Consider the following 15,234-nt stretch of genomic DNA (forward strand, 5'->3'; position numbering starts at 1 on the left):
TGCGCCTTTAAAGTGGCCGCCCAAGTCCACGTAATGACATGCCGTGCCGTTAGGCTTCCAAGATGGCCGCCCAGTCGCTCGTAGCGTTGGGTGGCTCCGTATTCGCACGCAGTTTTTCCAAGTAAAATTTTGATGACGGACAGTGATATTTACTTTCACGGGAATCGGGTGTGTTCCTTTACAGAATGCGTTCCCGTTTACCCATTAGGTACCACAAATAAAGCAGAGAGAGTGACTAAAGTCCGCGGACACCTGCGGTGCTCCCCGCTGTCGACAAAAAACCGCCTGCCCACGCTCGGCACTGGAATCCAGCAGACGAAGCAGCGACATACCACACCAGAGGCCGACGGACGAAGAGAGGTAGCACGGGGTAGACGCTAGCTCAGGCCGTCACCCTCACAGCCGGAATGGAATACGTAGAGGAAGAACTCACGTTTATGTCCGCCAGTTAAAAGATCGCAACCGTACACAAAATACCGAGCGAAATAGGAGTGGAATTAAAAGCTAAGCATGCTTCATCGACTCTGATAACCGTTAATAGCGACAGAGTGTTCCCATAAGCTTTCCAGATAACTACCCTTGAAGCTGAACAGGCCTGGCTAAATCACGAAAACAGTCGATTAACATTTGAGCTACAGAGAGCATCTAATCCAGTTAAAGACTTACAAATACAAACTCTGCAGGGGATGGCTGAAGAATTAGAGGACGAAAATACGGAACTCAGTGTAGTGAACCAAGACTTCCAAAAACAAATCAGAGAATTAATTCATAATATCAGAGAACAAACCCAAAGGCAAGCACGGACAATGACATATGCCGCCGCCTTAACAATAGAGCCCAAAACCGAAGAGGCACGGAAAACAGAAGAGGCCACAAGAATATACATCAAATCGACAGAAAATCAAGACCCCTAAAGCTGTACGACGGAGTATTACAAATAACATAAACCACAGGAAACAGAATTTACATATCAAATCAATCAGAACCGCTCAAACTGCAGTTTTAGTAGAAATAGCATAGCAGGGGGATTGTAGGAAAATAATAAAAAGACGAAAGACCTGCACACCATTGTCTCTGAAGGACCGCGAACGTGCAAACCACGTGTGGCGGTGAATCACTTGCCCGATACAGTTACCGAAGAGTAATTTCTAGGAAGCCTTTATGAGCAGAATCTAAGTGGTGACATCATTAAAAGAAGACTTCGAAAGAAAAGTCAAAAGAAGGTTTCAAATGGAACCTAAGGGAAGGCATCTGAATCATGCATCACATACTGGAGGTCAGCCACCGCCTGTACAGAGTCCTGACACAAAGACGGAGAGTTTACATAGACTTGGAATCACAGTCTGCGAAACGCTATACAGTAGTAAATCAGCGTGTCAAGCGCTGTGACCTTGGACGTACGTGGGCTGGGGCGAGCGTCGCGACCCAGGGTAGAAGCGCACTGACTGCCACGGCCACCGAGGCGAGGCCGCGTCTGCGACAAACCACGAGGAGGTGGCTGTCAAACCCACGAACAATTACACGACCGCCTCCTGCACAGCATGGACCGTGGCCACTAGAATCAGTACCCACCCAACGGACATGAACATCCAAGGCCAATCACCCAAAACACATAAATACAAATCACTATCAACAATACAGAGAAATTACCGAAGAGCAGTTTCCTGCAGAAGATAAATGAGTCTTCTGCCAGAGATTTATGACGAAAGTGAACTCATCCCGCCCTTAATACACTCAAAGAGTTTAAATAATGTCTGCATTAATGCGGTAGAATATACAGGGTGAGTCACTAACTATTCCCACCAAGTATAACTCCGAAAGTACGATAGAAGTTGAAAAGTTTGTAGGACAAATGATGCATGGGACAACGGGGGCCATAATATGACGCTGGTTTTTTTGTTGCTACAGAGATATGAAGGTCAACTTTTTTTTTTAAATGGGATGCTATAGTCTGATACTTATTTTCTGATAGCGAGTATGGAAACGAATCCAGTGATGTTTAACAGTAGGGTATGATGGCTAGAAATGAGTTGCAGAGACAATTCCCAAATCGTTGGATTGGACGTGGTGGTGGTTGTTGGGATGTTTAAGGGGGACTAAACAGCTAAGCTCATCAGTCCCCCATTCCAAAAACAGGCGAGACGAAAATTTGCGGAGCAGGTAAAACCCCAAGGGGAGGGAGACTCCCCCCCAGGCACTGAAAGAACACAGATGCGGCAACGAACACTACAGACAAGTAGAGTACAGATGAACACCAGACAGAAAGAAACAGAAGAAAAGAAGATGGCCGGAGACTGGTTGACTGACCACGAGAACAAAAAAAAGGGAAAGAGTCAACCATCCGACTACACACCAAAATCTGCAACCAATTACGAGAGACTCGAGGACAAGAGACACAGAAAGGGAAAGGTGCAGGACCTCCTTAAATGGAACCATAAAAAGGACTACCATGGATAAAATTTAAAACGACGTCAGCCATTGAGGAATCGTCGCATAAAACCAAAGGCAAAGTGCCCGGGAGATTAAAAGACTGCCGGAGGGTGCGCAGTCGGGGACACTCCAACAAAATGTGGGCGACCGTCAGCCAGGACCCACACCGATACAGGGGGGGATTTTCCTGACGCAAAAGATGGCCGTGCGTCAGGTAGGTATCGCCGATGCGGAGCCGACACAGGACGACAGAGTCCCTGCGAGAAGCCCGCAGGGAGGACTGCCACACATCCGTCATCTCCTTAACAGCTCGCAGTTTATTCGGGGATGTCAGGCCACACCACTCATCATTCCACATCCCAAGCACCTTACGGCGCAACACCAACTGCAGATCACGAGCCGGGAGGCCGATCCCCAAAGCTGGGGCGTCGATCGCCCCTTTGGCCAGCCTGTCGACATGTTCATTCCCCGGGATGCCAATGTGACCACCGAACGACCAGAGTGGGTAATGGCAGAAACAGACTCCTGAATAAATGATACCAGAGGAGAAGAGGTATAGCAACGGTCGATAGCCTGGAGGCTGCTCAGGGAGTCACTGCAGATGACGATGGACGTACCTGAGCAGGAACGCATATGCTCAAGAGCGCGCAATATGGCCACCAGCTCTGCAGTAAAAATACTGCAGCCAGCCAGCAAGAAGCGCTGTTCAACATGGGCAGCGTGAGCAAAAGCGTAGGCAGTGCGACCATCAACCAGGGAACCATCAGTGTAGACAGGCTCACAGCCCGGAAATGAGGCGATGAGCGCAAGAAAACGGCGACGGAGGGCCACAGGCGGAACCGAGTCCTTGGGTCCCCATGCCAAGTCGCGACGGATGGACAGCCGAGGCATACTCCAGGGAGGCGTAGGTGTATGGACCCAGAAGGAAGGCAGAAGAGGGAATGACCCCAGGGACTGGATGTGGACAGCAATGGAAAGCCCAGACCTAGGTCGCCGTTCGGGCAGATGGAGGACCATGGCAGGGAAAAGCAGGCGACGATTGGGATGGCCCGGCGAGCAATGCATGTGGACAGCATAGTCGGCGAGCAGTCGATGGCGGCGAATCCGCAGCGGGGGAACCCCGGCCTCCACCAGTAGACTATCCACGGGGCTCGTACGGAAAGTGCCAGTCACAAGCCAAACCCCACAGTGGTGTATGGGGTCCAACAACGTCAACACTGAGGGGGATGCATTCCCATAGGCCAGGCTCCCATAATCAAGCCTGGACTGCACAAGGGCTCTGTACAATCTCAACAGCGTGCAGCGATCTGCACCCCAAGACGTGTGGCTCAGCAGAGGGCGTTGAGGTGCCGCCAGCACTTTTGCTTCAGCTGAGTAATATGAGGAACCCAAGTGAGCCGGGCATCAAAGATGAGTCCTAAGAAGCGGCTAGTGTCCACCACTTCAAGTGGGTGGCCGTCAAGGTAAAGTTCAGGATGAGGGTGGACCGTACGACGCCTGCAGAAGTGCATAGCTCGAGACTTGGCTGCAGAGAACTGAAAACCATGAGTCAGAGCCCATGATGCTGTCTTGCGAACGGCTACTTGCAGCCTGCGTTCGGCGACCCCCGTAGTTGAGCTAAATGAGATGCAGAAGTCGTCGGCATACAAAGAAGGAGGTAGCATGCAAGATGGTGGTGCATGATGGACCAATAGAAAAACACCACGTAAGGCGTCCTTCCCCAAATGGCACGCACTAACAACGGAAATTTGGAAAAATGGAGGTCAAACCCAAGAGGGGACCATCACATAGGGCCGAAACGTTTGAGACTCCTTTTAGTCGCCTCTTACGACAGGCAGGAATACCGCGGGCCTATTCTTGCCCCCGAATCCGCAGGGGGAGATTGGACGTGGAGGAGATGTGTCGTGGCCGGCTCGTTCGCCAGACTTACGCCTCTGGATTTTTTCTTGTGGGGATTCGTAAAAAACATTGTTTATGAAAACGTTCAAACTACACCTGGAGGTATGCGAGAGAGAATTGTCAGAGCATGTGCTTCGGTAAATACCGACGTGATACGGAATACCACTCAATGCATGAGAAGAAGATTGCAGCAGTGCATTGATAGCAGTGGTCATCACTTCGAACACCTTCTGTAGATGGACGTTCATGCCACCTTTGTGACCTTCGTTGACCTTCAAAGACCTTACTGTTACACATCACTGGATTCGTCTCGAAATAAAGTACCAAATTGTAGCATCCCAATTAAAAAAAAAAAGTTGATCTTAATATCTCAGACGCAACCCCAACTAGCAACAAAAAACCAGTCATATTATGGCCCCCGTTGTCCCATGCAACTTTTGGCCCACAAACTTTTCAATTACTATCTTACTTTCGGAGTTATTCTTGGTGGAAATAATTAGTGACTCACCCTGTATAGACGACATGAGGATCGATGGCTGCATCCAGTACAAGGTGGTAGAACAAATCAAAAGACAAATACGCAACTGGATAAACTTCCAAATAAGATTAAAGCACAGATGGCAGGAAGATGAGCTCCCATACATTGCACTTAAGAAAATGTTGAAACAGAAGCAACACACACATAGGCAGTTTCACCCGACCGAAGTGCATCACATTACGTGCACACAAGACGCACACAAACCGCAATCACCATCATATAGAAAACCCAATGACACACGTGAATGTGACCAATATATCGAACCACTCGAATTTGTCTCTGGAGGCACTCTCCGCCTCGGACAAAAGAAATAAGGAATAGACAGATACACAGAGCCTGAGCCAACAGAGGCCGAGACAATCAGACCACAAACCAATGCTAGACCCAGAGCTACCAAATCCAGGCTTATAAAAGTAGACGAAGAAGATGACGACGAATTTGAGGGAGACACGAGTGACATTTGCAGCAATATAAAAGCAACCACCATCGCAAACATCAACCGTGACGCTACAACACATACAGTCAGTCCAACACAAGCCACCACCATTGCTAACACCACACCAGCAAGTGCCAACAACATCAGTGAAAGACGTAAGATGGCAAGAAGTATTTAAAAAGCGTGTGAAAAAAATGCAGTGTAGCCGCGAGACAGCCAAAAAATATCTTAAAATGTTTCCCAGTCAGCGGTCAGCACCAAACCACAATCCATCTAACATCAGAAGTCAGCATCAACAAGAAGCCAGCTATACCTGATTTATTTAATTAATTTATTTGATTATATAAGTAAATTTACTTTGACTCAGATTAGAGAAAAGTGATATACTGCTACCAGAACAGCGGATGCTACTTAGACTGCACCATCGAAAGGGTGATTCTGTACGAGCAGACAGACAGAATCATGCTAAGGACACAGAATATTCCTACATTAGCACAGCCGCTGCTCCTGCTGCCTGCGCAGGTCAGAACCGTTCGTCTTGGACAAAATATATATAGATTATGCAAGAGCACATGGACGAACATATTTCGATTACACAGTCAGGCAGTAAATGCTTTGTAGACCCAGACGAAAAACGATTATCTTACTGCTTTGTACATACAGATACAAAGTGCTTAAACAGCAAATTAACAGAAGAAACAGTACTATAGTTATCTCAGAAATCCTGAAAATAGCGCAAGAGCTGCTGCGAGACGTCATGTGCTTATCAGAACCTTACAATATAAATGGGTAACAAATATATCTGCCAACACATGCTCCCATAACAACGGGTGCAATGACTTTAAGACTGTTATAGTAATTTTAAATATATCTCATAACTTATTTAAGATATCAACATTAATTTACCATAGGGATAGCCAATGGGAACGTTATATGTGTGATTGCATGCATAAGTACGCCAGACGGAAAAAATTAGTGAAAAGTGCTGACATTAGTTCAAGATCCACCCTCTAGAACTCAGGTGGAACAGAAGGTAGAGGGCGCATGATCATCGAACTAACAGAAGAAACACAGTTACATGTAATGAATACAGAGGGACTATACCACCAAATGTAGGGTACGAACAGTAATATCGTGTTTACGCTAGGAAATAATGCAGCAAATCCATACGTAACTAACTGGCGTAGGCGACAATTCCCTCTGGTCTGACATCCCAATCTAAAAGTTGTAGTAGGGTTCCGATTGTTGTGTCCCAGAAGATGGGGCCGCAGGTCTACTCTTGAAGGTAGTCTTTGGTAATTCTATTATCTACTTTCCGGCTGTCCATCTGCCACTCGATTATTCCGTCTTTACAGTAGTCTAGGAAACTGTTGTACAGTGATTGCGCTACATCCCGATGTCGTAACCTTTGAAACGTTGCGGGCTACCAGAGGTTATCGAATGACCCGGCAATGTCAATCATTATTGCCACAGTGTATTACGTCGTTACAGTATTAACTGTGTGTAGTGTACGGTTAATGGCTGGATTTGACGGTTATGAAGACGAACTGGTGTTGGCTCATGCCTCTGAGAGCTCGGTGGTTTTGCAAGAGCATATACGGTAGCTTCTCCTGATTCCTTGCTAAAGTGTTTATTACGCACATTGGCCTGGCCTGTTGTCGAATCGCGAGTCCAAGATTCAGTTACTGATTACACCAGTTTTTGTCTCTAACGACGAAAGTTGTAACCCGAGTAAGTGCTTTAACAGACAAATAAATAGGAACCGCAAGAACGTGGCCAGTAGGGAGACATAGACCCTCTCCCCTCCCCCCCCCCCCCCCCCCCCCACCATCAACCACAGAAGAAGAACCCAATTACTCGAATCACGGCCCTACACATACAATAACAGTTCAGAGACAGTGACGCAGAACACGTGACGGATGTCATCACTAGCAGCAGTGAGTGTACTCACAGACATTTCGGGAGAAATCTTTGATGTTTCGCTCATTGGAACTAAAAATAGCATGTGCCTTTGCGTCCTAAGAGTTTCCAGTATTCGCTATGTTTTCTTCTCGTTTTACCAGTCAGGATGAGTAATAAAAATGTGGATATACATTGTATTTGCGTGTGTCTAAGATTGAATTTAACTGATGAAAGGAGAAAATATAAAAAATGCAGTAAATGAAGCAGGCACAAAGGAATACAAATGTCTCAAAAATGAGATCGACAGGAAGTGCAAAATGACTAAGCAGGGATGGCTAGAGGACAAATGTAAGGATGTAGAGGCTTATCTCACTAGGGGTAAGATAGATACTGCCTACAGGAAAATTAAAGAGACCTTTGTAGAAAAGAGAACCAGTTGCATGAATATCAAGAGCTCAGATGGAAACCCAGTTCTAAGCAAAGAAGGGAAAGCAGAAAGGTGGAAGGAGTATATAGAGTGTCTATACGGGGGCGATGTACTTGAGAACAATGTTATCGAAATGGAAGAGGATGTAGATGAAGATGAAATGGGAGATACGATACTGCGTGAAGAGTTTGACAGAGCACTGAAAGGCCTGAGCCGAAACAAAGCCCCAGGACAGACAACATTCCATTAGAACTACTGATAGCCTTGGGAGAGCCAGCTATGTCAAAACTCTACCATCTGGTGAGCAAGATGTATGAGACAGGCGAAGTACCCTCAGACATCAAGAAGAATATAATAATTCTAATCCCAAAGAAAGCAGGTGTTCAGATGTGAAAATTATCAAACTATCAGTTTAACAAGTCACGGCTGAAAAATACTAATGCGAATTCTTTGCAGACGAATGGAAAAACTGGTAGAAGCCGAACTCAGGGAAGATCAGTTTGGATTCCGTAGAAATGTGCTAACACGTGAGGCAATACTGACCTTACGATTTATCTAAGAAGAAAGATTAAGGAAAGGCAAACCTACGTTTCTAGCATTTGTAGGCTTAGAGAAAGCTTTTGACAATGTTGACTGGAATACTCTCTTTCAAATTCTGAAAGTGGCAGGTGTAAAATACAGGGAGCGAAAGGCTATTTACAATTTGTAGAGAAACCAGATGGCAGTTATAAGAGTCGAGGGGTATGAAAGGGAAGCAGTGGTTGGGAAGGGAGTGAGACAGGGTTGTAGCCTCTCAGCGATGTTATTCAATCTGTATATTGAGCAAGCAGTAAAGGAAACAAAAGAAAATTTCGGAGTACGTATTAAAATCCATGTAGAAGAAATGAAAACTTTAAAGTTCGCCGATGACATTGTAATTCTGTCAGAGACAGCAAAGGACTTGGAAGACCAGTTGAACGAAATGGATAGTGTGTTGAAAGGAGGATATAAGATGAACATCAACAAAAGTAAAACGAGGATAATGGAATGTAGTCGAATTAAGTTGAGTGAATTAGATTAGGAAATGAGACACTTAAAGTAGTAAAGGAGTTTTGCTATTTGGGGAGCAAAATAACTGATGATGGCCGAAGTAGAGAGGATATAAAATGTAGACTGGCAATGGAAAGGAAAGCGTTTCTGAAGAAGAGAAATCTGTTAACATTGAGTATAGATTTGAGTGTTAGGAACTATTTGTGTGGAGTGTAGCCATGTATGGAAGTGAAACGTGGACGATAAATAGTTTGGACAAGAAGAGAAAAGAAGCTTTCGAAATGTGGTGCTACACAGGAATGCTGAAGATTAGATGGGTAGATCACATAACTAATGTGGAGGTATTGAATAGAATTGGGGAGGAGAGGAGTTTGTGGCACTACTTGACAAGCCGAAGGGACTGGTTGGTAGGTCATGTTCTGAGACATCGAGGGATCACCAATTTACTATTGGAGGGCAGCGTGGAGGGTAAAAATCGTAGAGGGAGACCATGAGATGAATACACTAAGCAGATTGAGAAGGATGTAGGTTGCAGTAAGTACGGGGAGATGAAGAAGCTTGCACAGGATAGAGTAGCATGGGGAGCTGCATCAAACCAGTCTCAGGACTGAAGACCACAACAACAACAACAACAACAACAACAAGAGTCACTACCTGTCAGCGAGGTAACAGGTGCGGGTCTCACGAAGGCAGACTACAGCCGTCTGCGAGGGCGGCGCGCCTGCTCGTCACCACAGATTTCTTGCAAATGTGTTGTTGTTGTTGTTGTGTGTGTGTGTGTGTGTGTGTGTGTGTGTGTATTCAGGGCTCGGCCAGAAGTGAGAGGAGTGGACCCTGCAGGTGACCAAGCGATTAGGAACAAACGGCATTTGTAGCGCGGGTCGGGCGACGCGTCAGTCGTAGTGCCACGGCAGCGTAGATTGCACTCGGTTGTCGCCCTAGCGGAAAGCGTACAGGATGGCAATCCGAGCGTCGTGGGGTCGAGACTCTGCTCTTAATTTTTTTGTCTTCAGTTTTTGTGTCATTTCCACTGTAAATAAACCTGAATAATGCTCAGTATAGTGTATTTATTAGTTAATCTTTGTCGCTATACATAATAGGCAATATCCTGGCTCGTTCAGAAACTGACTGACCGAGTGATTCATCATCGCCCAGTCGAAAACCGCTAAGGATTGAAGGTGCGAATCTTATAATTTAAGCATCGTTTTTGAAGGGATTGTCCGCAGTTCCATTCCTAAGGGGGTGATATATTGTATTGTAACTCCTCATAATTACACTCCTTGTTTATGTATCTTGGTATCTAAACGTATAGTAGTACAAATACTGTAATGGAGTATGTTGAATAAATGTAATGAAAGGATAAGGTGGTAAAGTAGTGGGTGAATGTTTTTCGGAAAATAATTACTACAGAACTACTAAACGATTTTTAAGGTTACATCTATGGCAATTCGTATTTGACTTCTAGGTTAGAAATAAAAAAATACGTGTTTCAGTGTTTCTGGAAATTCAACCCCTAAGGGAGTGCAATAGGGGATGAAAAATTTCGTTAAATTAAAAAACTTTTAAAGCCAAATTTATGAAAATTGGTACTTCACTCCTCGGTTAGATGTAAACAAATATTTGTTAGGTATGAAAGTTGCTATGGAAATGTCTCTGCAAGGACGCAAAAGGCGTAATTAACAGGAACTTTGGACTCCCGCTACCAGAACCGTTCTTTTGTCAGAAGTGCGTTCGGAAAAGAGCATACATACATGGCCTTAATTAGCGTGAAATGCTTAGAACATGTTGCATTTTGTGAACAACATAAAAATTTGATTGAATATAAACAAAAAACAAAAACAGAAATCTGGAAACCATAGAGTCTACGAGAGCGAATCAACGGGCGCTAATGTAGTAGTGTTTCACAAAAGCCAAGGGAAGGAAAGGGCAATGACAATTTGGGATTGCAGATAAGAAAAATTTTTAACAACGATTGGAAGGCATACACGAGAACTTTGTATATAAAATTCGATACCGTACTATTATTATTTTACAGTGGAGGATTGACACGTTCTGCTGTGACATCCATCGCAAAAACGGGGGAAGCGGTAATTTTTGCGGCATCTTGAAGACGTCATAAATGCCGCAAGTTCACCTCTACGTTTCAGTTCCAATCCCTTGGTCGAAACTTATCTGCAGAATCCCCATCGACGCTGTAAGTATTCGCAAATTTGACTTTTCGTTTCATGCCTTTTATGAAAATATTACTAAATGCAATACGTTGAGCAGCATTTCTATTCATTTATAGTGTAAAACTGGAAATAAAAAGTTTCTGCATAGGGACGATTCGACTACCCTCGGATTACCGTTCTGTTCTGCACGGTTTCCGCTGCCAAGTAGCTCAACATAAAAGGCTCACGCATCGCCCGACCCGCGCGAGAAATACAGGGTTATTACAAATGATTGAAGCGGTTTCACAGCTCTACAATAACTTTATTATTTGAGATATTTTCGCAATGCTTTGCACACACATACAAAAACTCAAAACGTTTTTTTAGGTATTCACAAATGTTCGATATGTGCTCCTTTAGTGATTCGGCAGACATCAAGCCGATAATCAAGTTCCTCCCACACTCGGCGCAGCATGTCCCCACGAATGAGTTCGAAAGCATCGTTGATGCGAGCTCGCAGTTCTGGCACGTTTCTTGGTAGAGGAAGTTTAAACACTGAATCTTTCACATAACCCCACAGAAAGAAATCGCATGGGGTTAAGTCAGGAGAGCGTGGAGGCCATGACATGAATTGCTGATCATGATCTCCACCACGACCGATCCATCGGTTTTCCAATCTCCTGTTTAAGAAATGCCGAACATCATGATGGAAGTGCGGTGGAGCACCATCCTGTTGAAAGATGAAGTCGGCGCTGTCGGTCTCCAGTTGTGGCATGAGCCAATTTTCCAGCATGTCCAGATACACGTGTCCTGTAATGTTTTTTTCGCAGAAGAAAAAGGGGCCGTAAACTTTAAACCGTGAGATTGCACAAAACACGTTAACTTTTGGTGAATTGCGAATTTGCTGCACGAATGCGTGAGGATTCTCTACCACCCAGATTCGCAGATTGTGTCTGTTCACTTCACCATTAAGAAAAAATGTTGCTTCATCACTGAAAACAAGTTTCGCACTGAACGCATCCTCTTCCATGAGCTGTTGCAACCGCGCCGAAAATTCAAAGCGTTTGACTTTGTCATCGGGTGTTAAGGCTTGTAGCAATTGTAAACGGTAAGGCTTCTGCTTTAGCCTTTTCCGTAAGATTTTCCAAACCGTCGGCTGTGGTACGCTTAGCTCCCTGCTTGCTTTATTCGTCGACTTCCGCGGGCCACGCGTGAAACTTGCCCGCACGCGTTCAACCGTTTCTTCGCTCACTGCAGGCCGACCCGTTGATTTCCCCTTACAGAGGCATCCAGAAGCTTTAAACTGCGCATACCATCGCCGAATGGAGTTAGCAGTTGGTGGATCTTTGTTGAACTTCGTCCTGAAGTGTCGATGCACTGTTATGACTGACTGATGTGAGTGCATTTCAAGCACGACATACGCTTTCTCGGCTCCTTCGCCATTTGGTCTCACTGCGCTCTCGAGCGCTCTGGCGGCAGAAATCTGAAGTGCGGCTTCAGCCGAACAAAACTTTATGAGTTTTTCAACGTATCTGTAGTGTGTCGTGACCATATGTCAATGAATGGAGCTACAGTGAATTTATGAAATCGCTTCAATCATTTGTAATAGCCCTGTACTTTCTTTCTAAAAGCTTCGCCACCTGCAGCTCCCATTTCTGACGCTTTCATTGCTGTCCGAGCCCTGGACGAAGTCGGCGATGACGAATAGGTGCGGTCTCCTTGTTAGAGAAGAACATTGTGGCCGGTAAGTACCTACTATAAAGCGGCAGCGTTAGTCTATTTGCTGCAAAATGAAAGCCTCGTTTCAGTAGTTTTGAGTTTTACTCTGGGTACGCTCTCGAAATAACGACATCGAAACATAATCCGCAAAAGTGGAGGCCAGTCGGAAGGCTTGCATCCGGCGTGTGGGCCGCACGGCGCTATAACTGTCACGAGGAAATGTCGTGGCCCGTTCTGCTGTTTCGTTGCCACTCCGTTGCAATCGCTACCGAGCCAGCAGGGACGAGAGGTCAGCAGTCAGCAGAAGACCCCGATGTGATACCGATATTTGTCACTTTTTAATTTTTCCTACGTCACCATGTCCCCATCACCACCCCCATGCAGACGTGGTAGGCTACATTTCGTCCCCCCCCCCACCCCCTGTTTGTACAGAGAGTAAATAATATGCTTGCCGAGTTTGATTAAATTGCTCCACACATCCCATTTTTCACTTTTCGTATACATCCACAATTGTAGCGGGAATTGTTACCAACAGCTGCAGCAAAAGCTATAGATTCGATACTAATATCGTTTTTTTTCTTCAGTTATTTTAACACGTCACCTCCTTTCCACTCTTATCGCAATTCTAAGGGGTGCTGGATATACGTTTCCTCTCTCCCCCTTCTCCCCCCCCCCTCCTCCATTATTATTCCTCAGGTTTGTACTAATATTTGCTGAAACTCCTCCACGCATTCCAGAGTTAAGCGTACATGCCAATACTTTGCCATCCCCCGCCCCACGAATAGGGATGGTATCTTTACTCCCAAAGTCTTTTTTCCCGTATAATAAGCGCTAAGTGTTTAACGCTTGGCTGGAAATGTTCCCAGCGTTTCAGTGTATTGCTAGCGTTTCCTACCACCACCCCCACTGCCATGGGTGAAATGTCATCAGGATTCTCACCAGCAGCCCAGCAGCCTCGAGAGCTGTGAATGCGACACTAACATAGTCCTAATGTATTGCGTTGTTTTACATGTAACCGCTTCATACAACCGCCCGACCCGTAACGACAAAAGAGGTGTTTCACCCAAGCAATATATTTTTCTAGATAGTATAAAGGCTGGTTGTAATTACTGCAGGCGCTACTTAGTTACGCACTTTCCCATCTTCAACCTCACAAATAGCCATACCTAGCATTTTTTCCCAGAAATGACGCTACATGCGTGTACAAAGTATGCTTGAAATTTGTCCATGCATTATGGAGCTATACTGTCACACTAAATATAACCAAAGGTCTGGTGATGAAGTCTCGATTAAAAGACCTCCTCTGGGCAGTCTGTAACAAATTTCTATTTCAGGGACTCATAAACAGAACAGGCAAGAGTACAGTAGGAGGCGTTGATTTACGGATTTCATGGAAGAAGATGGCTTCAGTTGGAACTTTCAGCTAGAATTTCACGGAAGATAATGTTGAACCGAATGTAATGAGATCTGTAACAGTGTACTCCAGTACGACTTCTGTTTCGATTCCACACTGAACTCCAGCCTCTTGTACTAACTGGCTAAATTAACTCTTTGACCGGTAAAGGGAGGAGGACTGCAGTGCCTGGTAAAGCACACGCAGTGACCTTCAAACCTGCGTTCGAGCTGACAACTGCTTTTACATTTCATCAAGCAAAGTACAAATGCGTATGGCGGTGTACCTGTTATAACTTTGTACACATAATCAAACACCGTAACTAGTCCTACAAGCTTATCTGTAAAACTGTTGGTTTGCTTTCCTACTGCTGAGGAAACGACTAGAGTATAAAATGAAGTTTCTCTCTGCAACATGTAAATACTCATTTTTCCACAAATTACATGAATATATATCTATTTTCCGAAATGTGTGTCAGTCAAGTATGAAAGTCAACCAACTGACATAATTCCCATGTACCACTTGATGCAACAACGACCCATCGGTTACCGGTAATAAATGTCTAACCGACTTTATTAAAACGTCAAATGTTGAAGGTAACAATGGGGAACGGAAAGGACTATAAAGCACTGTGCAAAAGATGATCAACGATAACTACTTGGTAGAATACGTACGTGAAAGAAATAGGTGCAGTGAGGGAAAAAATTGAGGGGGTGGACAAGATGAGGTGAGTCTTCTGTATGGCCATAGCTGTGTGCAGCAAACAGAGTACCTTTATTTTCGGGCACAAAAATCATACACAGCAAGGTAGTGGTGACGAATGCGGTTCTGTTGGCCCCTGAGACGATAACTCTAGGACACGGAGCACAACAGCTAGAAGGTGGAGAGAGTAGGAAACTGCTGGGACGCAGAAGAGGTTATGGGAGATGGATGCGACGTCCTAAGAAAGAACTGCACATGAGCCACAAGAAGGATGCAAACCAAACGGACTGTTGATCTGTGGAAGGACTGGTCTGAATTTGGGATCTGGATGGAATGGAAGGAAAAGTTGTGTCACACTAACCAATATGCCATAGATTATCGACAACCAAAGATGGGAGCAGAAGGACAATATGTCCACATCGGAACGTGCAAGAGGAGAGGGTGTATACACACACACACACACACACACACACACACACACAGAGAGAGAGAGAGAGAGAGAGAGAGAGAGAGAGAGAGAGAGAGAGTGAGAGAGTACAGTAGAAACAGTGGACTAAAAACAAGACATTACCATGCTTATACGATGTAGGGAAGCCGCAGGCATTTAAA

General features: G+C 45.1%; 1 protein-coding gene across 1 annotated transcript in view; it reads left to right on the forward strand.

Annotated features, from left to right (window-relative positions):
• The window catches only part of LOC124796228, a 60,817-nt gene extending 59,903 nt beyond the window's left edge, over positions 1-914 (forward strand). Inside the window, exons 5-6 of the mRNA XM_047260319.1 lie at positions 209-360; positions 684-914. Of these exons, the coding sequence (XP_047116275.1) occupies positions 209-360; positions 684-914 (383 nt within the window). The remainder of the gene's footprint in view (positions 1-208; positions 361-683) is intronic.
• Positions 915-15,234: the final 14,320 nt, after the last annotated feature.

This window comes from Schistocerca piceifrons, chromosome 4 (assembly GCF_021461385.2).
Source record: "Schistocerca piceifrons isolate TAMUIC-IGC-003096 chromosome 4, iqSchPice1.1, whole genome shotgun sequence".
In the NCBI taxonomy this organism is placed as follows: domain Eukaryota; kingdom Metazoa; phylum Arthropoda; class Insecta; order Orthoptera; family Acrididae; genus Schistocerca; species Schistocerca piceifrons.